Source organism: Lates calcarifer, linkage group LG20, assembly GCF_001640805.2.
Source record: "Lates calcarifer isolate ASB-BC8 linkage group LG20, TLL_Latcal_v3, whole genome shotgun sequence".
NCBI classification, from domain to species: Eukaryota; Metazoa; Chordata; class Actinopteri; family Centropomidae; genus Lates; species Lates calcarifer.
In genome coordinates, this window is record NC_066852.1 from 22,156,982 (window position 1) to 22,167,703 (window position 10,722).

Consider the following 10,722-nt stretch of genomic DNA (forward strand, 5'->3'; position numbering starts at 1 on the left):
CTGCCTCTGAATTAGGATTTACTGTCTAAAGGCCCAGTGGCCTCCGCTAAAGTAGCTGTTCTGTGTTGACGTTGTCATTTGACTGAAGGCTTTAAATCAAAGGCTACTGTTGTCCACAGGTACCACAGGGTGACATTTGACTTTACAAAATGGGGCTTAAACCACAAACCACATGGGCTAAATGGCTAACAAATATAACAACCGCTGAATGCCATTATACACATACAAAGGAAATGGTTTTCGGAAACAATACAGCTTATCATATTTCTGAGTATTTGCTGCTTTTATTTATTTATTTTTACTCCTGCGTTGTTATAATTAACTTTGAAATTTTCATTTGAAGACCAAATTAAGCAAGGTCTGCTTCTCAGTAAAAGATGTTTTTTCACACACTGTAAATACATTCACACATGGTAATGCATTTAGCTCTACCAAGAAACCCTTCACAACTGCACTTTTTTTGCTTTTGATTTTCCAACCACAGTAGCAAAACCACAGCGTACCATGTGTATGCAGGATATAAATTCTTGATACACAGAGCTCTGACGTTTGTGCACACAAAGTCCTTATAATGCACAAAGGTCTAATGTACTGTACCCAAACCAAAACATATGTGTGCTAGTTATTCAGGTCTTTGACCTGACAACTCAAAGCTGAAAATGTTGTTTCTATGAGTTTAACTATTTATTTTACTCCTCAGACTTATTTTAGGATCAAAATCAGACTCATGAAGTGAGGGCTAGGATTAGATGTTCATTTGAAAATAAAATTGAAAAAAAAAAAAATCCAGTACGCATGTATTTGGAATTTTTTAAACATCTGGCAAATTAAAAATTTAGGGTGTAATGCATTTTTCTGTGCTGACATTTTAAAATGTACAAATGTTTTCATTAATCTTGAAGTTTTGATGTTCCAAACAGACGCTTACAAACCATTGCCATCTTTAGATAGTAATGTGGCGATCTATTTGAAATCATTTAGTGTCTTACAGTGGTACTGAGACCGGGTGCCTCAGAATGAGGTTACATAGTTTCCTGTTTGTAACTGAAGAGCAGCCAGTTTTCAAAGCACTGTGATAAGACAGAGGTAACTACGGCAAGGTAAAAATAGACTACAGTGGAGCACACCTCACTGACTAAACACAGTGATGCCCTGAAGCCTGAGAGCAGTCGTGTCAGACAGACAACCAGTTTGGTTCAAGACAGCTGGAATATGGATAAATATGGTACGGTAGGATCAGAGCAACGTCTGGAAAAATATTTTTAGACTTTCCAACTTGCATCTAACTTTCTATATTGTTCATATCTGTGTAAATATTGTATCTATCCCTTAGTGCAATTCTACAAATTGTTGCTTTTGCCCATGCGCACGCACATGTGACAAACATGGCAGAACAAAGGATAAAAGTAAAGACTGGAAGATTACAACAAACAAACAAAAAAATGAGTTGATAATCATTGCTGTGTATTTATGTATTTAATGGTATATTGCTGTGTTTATTGTAGTTTAGTGTCCTCACATAACTGTACTTTGTTTGCGTCATAGTATGTATTTCATCATATCATGCACAGCACACTAGATTCGCTTACACAGAAATTGCAATATATTCACAGAACTGTGGTTACAGTAGGGAAAGTAAATTTCCTGCTAAATTTGTCAGTGTTTAGGTGAAACTGGCACTAGCATTAAGAAATTCATAAAATGGAGGGTCTAATGATGATTTCTAGACTGTTTCTAGACAAGGTAGATACACTATAGTATACACTGTTAATTTTAGAAGGAGCATAACATTTTTAGCGGTGCAGCTTTCTCTGTTTTTCCTCCAGTTCCTCATCTCAAAAATCAGGGGCTGAAATTTTCTAGTGTTGTTGAAACAATTGATTGAAAATGTTTGCCTTTCATTGGTGATGATGCATTTTAAAAATGTTCCATCTCCTCAGTTTGTCATTGAGATGTACAGAGGGAAATTCCAAATATTTACTGACATTTAGATTAATCATCAGTTTGTTTTTGTCTTTTAGACTGCCACATTGAGCTGATAGGTCTGGTGCTGTTATTCCTGGGCTTGTTGTTCTCTATGTGCCTCAATGTCATCTTCTGCATCAGACGGAGAACCACTTTGTGCAGAGGTATGATTTTATGTAAAGTCAGTCTTTATTAAAATATTGTTTTGCTTTCTTAAAACTAGTCACAGTTGATTTCAAACTTCTCTCTGCTTCTACAAGGACAACAGGACATTCTATAAATTAATATTTTGTTTACACAGACAAAAATGACTGCTGTTACCCACATATTTACAGAGAAGAAGGGTAAGCTTTTTATTTACTTAAAAAAAAAAAAAATTAGGCTTAAACGTGTGCTTGTCAGCTCGTTATTATCCAGCCCAGTACATTTTACTTTGTAATAAGTAATAATAGGAACTCCAATATGTCCATTTTCTTTCTTATCTACAAATAACATCTTACTGTACAAATAAACTGTGAAATTGTTCCTCTATATCTTGTCAAAGCCCCTCACAGGATGAAGGCCATTATTTTCATGACCTCAATCATCATGAGCAGCAGGAAAATCTACACAATCATCATGAGCAACAGGAAAATCCAATCTATGGCAACATCAGCACAGACAGAAGAGGTGAGCACAGGCCTGCCTTCTGTCACATTTATAAAAAATAACTGTGACTCACTGCATTTTTCTTATCATGCCAGTGTTACTCATACTATCATGTCACGCAAGTTATTTTTGTATATGCTGAGATTTTTCTATAACATTTAAGATAAGATATTAAGATAAGATGAACTTTATTAATTCCATGTGGGGAAATTTGCATTGTTTGTCGTTAAAGATATTTACACCATCCATGTATTCACATGAGGTGTAATATTAAACACTGTTTACATGAAGCATAGTATTGTGCATATTTGTGCAATGGTGAAAAAAGGCTGAATGTACTAAAAGAAATATATATTTACCATTTCTTATTACATTGTTTCCTTTTTCTGTTTTTGTAGATTGTAGATTTTTGCAAATGCTGTGTGGCTGATTTATAGAAACATTCAAAGTGTACACTGAAACAAGCTGAAAATAATCTGAATCAATTCTATGCAGGTTAGAGTTTAGATTAATGCATAAATTAAAGGATATTTCTCATACACCTGCTGTTTAAATTCCTTTAGATAAGTACTAGCTGCATTGTCTCTTTGTAATTTAGTTAGTAGTTGAGCCTCGGGCCAACGCAAATTATTCTGTTATCTCATTCATGTGATTTATATGTGCTTCAAAACATGTTTTACTTGTTCAGGTTCTGTCGAGGTTTGCTATGAGGCGATGACCACGCAACACACACGAGATCGTTTGAAGGTAAGTGCTATATTTTCATTATTGTATTACGGTTGTGTAGATGTAGTTCTTATATAATTCCTACATAGTTTTCATTAATACTCTATGTAATGTTATCACTTATTGTATTAACATATTTTATTTTATCTTACATTTAATAGCATGTGTAGGGACGGACAGTGTTATAGCAGAGTGGAAAAATTCTGCATTAGGTTTCTGTGTTCTGTGGTTTGAGGTTAATTCTGCGCCTGTTTAAAGTTTTTATTTTTACTGATTATTTGCTCTTTTCCCTGGATGAATTATTTTCTTAAATCTCATTGTTAAAGCCTTGCATTTCCAGAATGGAAGGTGAAATGTAGTGAATATAGTACGCACTTTAACATGACGAGCAAAAATGGGCGCAAGTTGTTTACGATCATGTTCAAAACCTATTGCTTGAACACATCTGGTAAATGCTGGTATTTTGGTATATGTGTTGTTTTGTTCATGCTGGAGCTTAATATGTGATGCATTTTGTGTAAAAATACCCATGTAAATTTGCTTTCAAAACGGAAAGCAGCTAACACGACAGACACATTGTGGTCAGTAAGACTGTGAACAAGTGAACAAAATTAAGCACACAATGTTCTAAAAATAAACTAGACTTACAGAAATACTTGAAAACACACAGCCACAAGGACCTCTACAGTGCTACAGAACTGTATAAAAACAACTGAAAATTTGTGTTTAACCAACCTATTTCGTCTCCGCTGACTGAAACCAGCCTTTAGAGCCTGACCTGAATTATGCCTCGTTGGATCTGAAGGTGGCAAAGAAACGCAAGAAGCAGAAGCATCGCCATCAGCAAGACCAGACTCATGGGCGAAGCACCCGTCAGGATCAGCAGCCAGCTCACCCAACACCCCCCATGAATTCTTTCTTGGAAGTGGAGGGAGACATGGAGGCCCACCTTCCTTCCAGAGACACCAGCACCATGGTCTCACACAGCAGCATCTACCAGAACAGTCAACAGATAGCCCAAGAGACAGAGGAGATGGAGAGAGAAAGGGGCATGAACGTGGAGGGGGAGAGCATGGGGTGGGAGGGTATAAGAAGGTGGGAGGACAGGGGGAGTAGAGAATGGAGAGCAGAGCAAGAGAGTGAGGAAAGAAAAGAAAGACAGATAGGTGTTGGTAATGGAGCTGTATGTACACAGCTCTCAGAGGTACAGGCTATTCAGAGTGACACAGATCATTTCATCAGCAGCTTTAGCCATGATACTGACCAACATGATTAGACAGAAATCATACTGAGACTTATTATTATTTAACTTTAAATCTATTATCTATTGCTGTATGCATAAGACTGAAAACTATGTCATCTCCAGTGCTCGATATGTTTCATACAGTTGAGCAATTTCCTCTTTGATGTAAACAAGCTTCCTCTTGAACTCTCCATGTTGAGCAACTGAGGAACAAAAGTGTACCTTTCTGTGCAGAGGATGCAATAAATGTAGAGGACATAAAGGGAAAAGGAAATTTTGTGTGTGACATTTAGAGGTCAAGTGCCATGTGGAAATTTTCAGTTTGTTGCAAAAGGTGAGGAAAAACATCAGATCATCACAGGTCAAGGAAGATCTTTCACTGTTTTGATGTCTCCCAGTCATACGTCAACAGATGTCTCATAGAAGGGTGTGAAGAAGAAAAAAAAAGTGCATATGTTTTCCGTACTGCAGGCAATGGTGAGGCCTCCAGAGACAATATTTTCTTGAATGAAAGTGCTTGCCTAAGCACACGTGAATCTGCCTGTCAGTCATAAAAATGCAAAAAAGGGGGAAAACTTTAAGCAGGATATTAATGTCTTTTTATTTTCCATGTGGGCATATTGTTATGCAAATATCACCCACAGAGGATTTTCCACATCAAACTTGTGATAATGGTCATTACCTTTATAATCTATTGCACTTACAAGCTAATGTGCCATCTGCTTAAATGATAATTTCCCCCTCTGCCATCCCCACTCAGGAAGAGTAATTCACTGCCCTGCTATCTGATGAGGGAACTGAGCTCTGAAGTGAACTCAGCAGTCAGGGCCTGCAGCGCACTAACCGTTAGTTGACGGTTTTTCAATAGCTGACTATGGCCTACTTCCCCCATATGGATTCATTTTTGGCCTGAGGAGTTTTGGATCTAACTGTTGCAGACATGCAGGGAAGCCACACAAAAATAACAGGGCACTATTAGTAACTGCCAATACTTGTGTGCCCAATCAATACATGTATTGACTGGATACTATGAGTATCTGTCTCTACAGACACTTTATGGTATGTGCCAGTCAGCTGGATTGCACAGGAAGTTTCCCTGATTTCTTTCAGTGTCATAATAAAGGGGACACTTTTTTCTGCTCAAACAGCACATGAAGCTTTTAAGGTGTCTTCCAGTAGCAGATAGTGGGAAGATGAAAGGCAAAAGGAAAATCACTTTACTTCCATTTCTTCACCTCTTTATGAAGACAAAGGCATATGTCCCTGTCTTAAAGCAATAATCTGGTCCACATATGAACACTGGAACAGGTTTTCCATGCTGGAATCATTTATTGTCTTTACAGTGGTGTGACAACCCCTCCACCTGGGCACTAGGTGTCCCTGCTGTGTCTTTTCTTATGTGTTGCAGGTGTTGAATGGAGGGTCATTAGCTGTAAGAGCCTGCGCCCGGTGTGCTCTGCTGTGTAAAATCTCCCTCATTCTGCAGTCTCACTTTGTCTGGATGAAAGTTATGTTACATTGCTCTTTAATTCTACCTGTTAATTTATTGTTTTTGTAAATAAATTGTTTCTCTGTAGCGGCCATCCTCGACTTGGAGGTTTTGCTATTAAAGCGGTGCCGATGTGGACATGGTCCATGTGACTAAACTTTTGGGCGACATCGACGCAGATACCACATGAAGCAAGAGAACAGTGATTGGTCATTGACTGTGTTTACCTCCCATGTGTTTCCTGTTTTTGGACAAACAAGGACAACAAATTCCCCATCATTCTACCTCTAGATATTCAGTGATTTCACTCACCATCTCCACCTCCAGAGCAAATCCAGTTTTACATCTCTTACTGTCCACTATGAACAGGACAAATCATTACAAGCAAAACTAGTTTCAGTGCTTGTATGGGCACCTGACTATCATTTTAAGACAGACTTGTGACAAATTGTGAACCTATCCTCTAATGTGTAGTTTACTCTCATGCAAATTATTTAAATGTTTTGTGCTTGAACATCAAAAGCTCAAGTAGCTTACTTATGCCTCTATTATATTCTGAAATACAAAAGCTGGTTAGCAAAGGAGGATATCACTGTAGTTTCGATCAAACATCATTATTTATCCATGATTCTGACTAAATGTCTATGTGACGTTAAAATGATTCGAATGGCTCATCAAAACCAACTGTTTGCTGTATTTCTTTTCCCACAAAACAAAGAGTTTTTCTTTTTGTGGACTACATATCATCTTTGATGGGAGAAGAAGCAGAATGCAATATGATATATGTGTATAGCAGTTGGCTAACTAGTATTGTCCTGGTCAGAACTGATGCTGCTCCAAGACCACGGTTACTTGCTGTTGCATTTTAGGTGTATATGAACATAACTGGTGTATAAACAACCTGAGGGCATTTTAATTTGTAGCAGGGTCAGACAGGAGACTGAGGGGAATTGCACACTATGCTTGTATTGTTTGACTCATCTGAGATGTGACTTAATACTTTTTAGTGGCTAATCCAAACTTTTTCACATATTTAACACACACAATCTATTCTAAACACTAATTTGCATATTCTGGAACACTGCACTGTGGCATCACTGAGATGAACTCTTGACTGATGTCACCACATTCCTTGTTCCTTGCATTTAACCTTGAGAGCACACTGGGAGACTCAGTATAACAAACAACTCTTGGATATACATTCAGTTGATATTCTCAAGTTATCGTGTTTGAAACTTCTCGAAGATCGTTATGGACAAAGAACCCGCAAAAAGGATTAAGACTCACCGCTGTCTGGCTCGAAGGAGAGATCAAGGTAAGAGAGAAATCCAGGCAGAAACCTGCAGTTACTTATGTTAATGATCCATACAACTTATGAGGTAGAGTGAGCACTATTTCAGTTAGTACTCATAATAGATCGTTGATTCCTGTTGTTGAGCCCCTTTTCCTACTCTGATTAGTTATCTGTGATCTGAGAGACTACAATTCACAACAAACTGATGTCTTACTGTGTTTCCCTCATTTACAGAGCGCAGTGGCAGCACCACACAACAAAGTACAGCATCTGCAATGGATGGCAGGATGAGGAGTACTAAAAGGGAGGCCAGTCCTGTAAAGAATACCCAAAGCAAAAAGACAAAGGTCTCTAGGATGACTGAACCCTGTAGCAACTCTGAGGAGGACAGCAGTGTGAGAGGAAAGAAGAGGAAAGACAGGGACAATGGAGATGCACCATCAAAAAAGACAAAGAAACAGAAGGGAGGACTTCTTAACCAGTACAACAGAGAGTCAACTTCCTCCTCAGTGGAAACTGATAGAGGTAGGCTCATCATGTGCAGTTACAGCTGAGGGTGTATCATCAGTTTACAGTTTACATGAGGTTTATATATATACTGGATTTATAAATACATAGAGCACTCAAATGTCCATTAGTTTGGATTATTTTAGAGATATCTGTCTGAGATTATAACATTTTAAAACCAACATCTGTTTCCAAAACCTTGGTTACACCAAACACACTACAGGTAGTTTTCTTTTGGACTATTTATTTGCTTATTGCTTATTTATTTTTTTCCTGGGTTTTCCTCTCATCTGTAGAGAGCAGCAGCAACCCTCTGGAAGGCTGCAGTACAGCCTTGGAGCATGTGAACAAGAGAAGCAGTAAGAGGAAGGCCGCCGCTGATGCAGACGGACAGACAAGGAAGACGAAGAGGAGCCTGGATCTGAAAGAGTCCAAAAACAATACTCAAGAGGAGACTAAGAAGGAGACCAAAGAGGAGTCATTATTCAGGGCCCGTAGAGGTAAGTAGGTAGTGATTAATGTAGAGTTTGACTTTATATTGAGGTGGATTTACATCAGTTGTAACATAAGAGGGATTAAGAGTATTGAAGTAAAACTAAATCTGTGTGTGTCTATTCAGCTCAATTTGAGGCCAAATACACAGAGCAGAATCAGCTCGGTGAAGGAGGGTGTGGATCTGTGTTTGCTGGATATCGTAATGCAGATAATTTACCAGTAAGTGTTACACACACGTTGTTATACACAAACACACACGTGATATGGTTGGACAGTGCTAATCAGATTCCTGTGTCTTGTAGGTTGCTATCAAACACATCCCAAACGACAAAGTGTTGTGCAAAGAAGTGGTAAGTGATCAACACCACCTACATTTGAAATCTCCCATATTCATTCCTCACTGAATGTACAATGGATGAATTATTGTCATCTATGGATTGTCTCTCCCTCATCGTCTACTTGGTTATGATGTTTCAGGACCACAATGGGAGGCAGCTCTCAGTGGAAGTGGCCGTCATGTTGAAACTTGCCGCTAAAAACAATGGATCAGTGGGGACGTCAGCACCCGTGTCTCTTCTGGACTGGTACGACCTGGGCAAGGAGCTGATCCTGGTGCAGGAGAGACCAGTTCCCTGCGAGGACCTCCTCCAGTACATAGAAGATAATGGAGGCTCACTACAGGAGGATGAGGCAAAGGTAAGCTCCTGGAGGATCCATGTGTAGCCACTGTGACAAAGGGTCTGTTCTTGGGGCAAATCCAAATCCCAGGAGGGACATGTTTCTTGCTCTTTGGTGGGATAGCAATTATGTCCCATCCCTCATATCTCTCTGTCTGTCTGTCTCTTAGATCATACTGAAGCAGCTGGTTTATGCAGCAACAGAATTACAGGAAATGAAAATCTTTCACCGGGACATCAAGGTGGAAAACATCCTCATTGAGACCGACTCAGAGGTCCCTCGTGTTCGCCTCATTGACTTTGGCCTGAGCTGTTTCTTCAAGAAAAGATCACTGTATCGTGTTTTCTATGGTAAGATGTCTGGCTTCTACTACTGCTCTTCAGTCTGTGACAATTACGTTTAATCAAAGCCTCTCCTCTTACTCACTCCTTACTTACTCCACACTGTCTTATTATTGGGTCTGTGTACTCTAGGTACACCTGCTCACATCCCTCCAGAGTTTTACAGTCGTAAGACGTACTGGGCTGGCCCAACAACGGTGTGGCAGGTGGGTGTGGTCCTCTTTGAGATGCTCCACAGAAACACACAGTTTGAGACCCCAAGGTTCCTCAGAGATGAGCTGAAAATCAGCAATACCCTGTCTGAAGGTAAGAAAAACACACTCATACCCAAACCTGTCAGCAGACACACATCTGCTCATTTTAGCGCACATCCTGATGGATCACTGTAGACATTACCTTCATCATTCTTCCTCTTTCTCTCCAGATTGCCAGGATTTCTTGCAAATGTGTTTGACAAAAGTCCCCGAGGAGCGTGCTACTCTGGAGCAGCTCCTGCTTCACCCATGGCTCAGATAAACTACTCCACCCCCCTCAACACGCAGACACACTTAAAACTCCAGCCAAACATGCCATAAAAATGTCAAACAATTACTAATGCTGCTCTCTCTGTGACAGGAAGGGGGATGTGAAGACACTCATTTATTGGACTAATCTAATTGGACTATATCAAACTTCTTACATCAGTAACAGCCTTTTTGCAGATCCTGTAGTGCCACCCAGCCGTCCGTGGAGAGGGGATCTCTCTTTGAATTGCCTTTCCCGAGGTTTCTTCCCATTGCCCTGTAGCCTCAGGAATTTGGGGAGTTTTTCCTCGTCTTCTTAGAGAGCTTGGGCTGGGTCAGGAGCTGCTGCTGATATAGGCCTTTAGAATCCAATAAATTAATCTTGCCTTTAGATCTCTGAGAGGTTATTCTTTTTCTTATTGCATTTTTAATGATAGAAATGCTGTACTCTACCTCCATTCTTTTATCTCTGTTATGGTGAAAGACATGCAAAGAATAGCGTTGACAATGATCCTGAATTTCACATTGTGAGTGGTAAAAGTCATGTGGAGTTTTGATTATTTTTCATCCAACATTTAAGGTTTGAATCAAAAATCATTACCTCTTTCATAAGAAAAGACATCTTGCCTTCAAATAATAATAATAATTATTATAAGACAAAGAAGTATTAACTTTTCTTATACAGCACCTTTCAAAGCAAAACTACAAGGACAAGGGCTATATTTCAAAATTTTTAAAATAAGAGTGAAATAAGCAAATAAAATGTATAACACACACAGAACAGGAAAAAGTAAAACCTCAGTGTAACACAAATAAAAAGTAATAGACCTCAG

At 39.1% G+C, this 10,722-nt stretch overlaps 2 protein-coding genes across 2 annotated transcripts; both read left to right on the forward strand.

Annotated features, from left to right (window-relative positions):
* Nucleotides 1-1,037: 1,037 nt before the first annotated feature.
* LOC108894057 (uncharacterized) lies at nucleotides 1,038-6,165 on the forward strand. The gene is made up of 6 exons (XM_018692620.2): nucleotides 1,038-1,225; nucleotides 2,022-2,129; nucleotides 2,267-2,309; nucleotides 2,510-2,634; nucleotides 3,302-3,360; nucleotides 4,103-6,165. The coding sequence occupies exons 1-6, from the start codon at nucleotides 1,213-1,215 to the stop codon at nucleotides 4,613-4,615; spliced, it is 861 nt and encodes a 286-aa protein (XP_018548136.1). The 5' UTR covers nucleotides 1,038-1,212; the 3' UTR covers nucleotides 4,616-6,165.
* A 141-nt stretch (nucleotides 6,166-6,306) lies between these two features.
* On the forward strand, nucleotides 6,307-10,309 carry LOC108894056 (serine/threonine-protein kinase pim-2). The gene is made up of 9 exons (XM_018692619.2): nucleotides 6,307-7,386; nucleotides 7,600-7,890; nucleotides 8,169-8,372; nucleotides 8,492-8,586; nucleotides 8,670-8,717; nucleotides 8,845-9,063; nucleotides 9,215-9,395; nucleotides 9,519-9,692; nucleotides 9,811-10,309. Exons 1-9 carry the CDS (start codon nucleotides 7,323-7,325, stop codon nucleotides 9,900-9,902), a joined length of 1,368 nt encoding a protein of 455 aa, XP_018548135.1. The 5' UTR covers nucleotides 6,307-7,322; the 3' UTR covers nucleotides 9,903-10,309.
* Nucleotides 10,310-10,722: the final 413 nt, after the last annotated feature.

Coding starts and splice junctions, on each gene's coding strand:
- LOC108894057 (XM_018692620.2), top strand. Junction 2,130..2,266: donor GAGAACCACTTTGTGCAGAG/GTATGATTTTAT, acceptor TTGTTTACACAG/ACAAAAATGACTGCTGTTAC. Junction 3,361..4,102: donor ACACACGAGATCGTTTGAAG/GTAAGTGCTATA, acceptor GACTGAAACCAG/CCTTTAGAGCCTGACCTGAA.
- LOC108894056 (XM_018692619.2), top strand. CDS start 7,323: ATGGACAAAGAACCCGCAAAAAGGATTAAGACTCACCGCTGTCTGGCT. Junction 8,373..8,491: donor ATTATTCAGGGCCCGTAGAG/GTAAGTAGGTAG, acceptor GTGTCTATTCAG/CTCAATTTGAGGCCAAATAC. Junction 8,718..8,844: donor AAGTGTTGTGCAAAGAAGTG/GTAAGTGATCAA, acceptor ATGATGTTTCAG/GACCACAATGGGAGGCAGCT.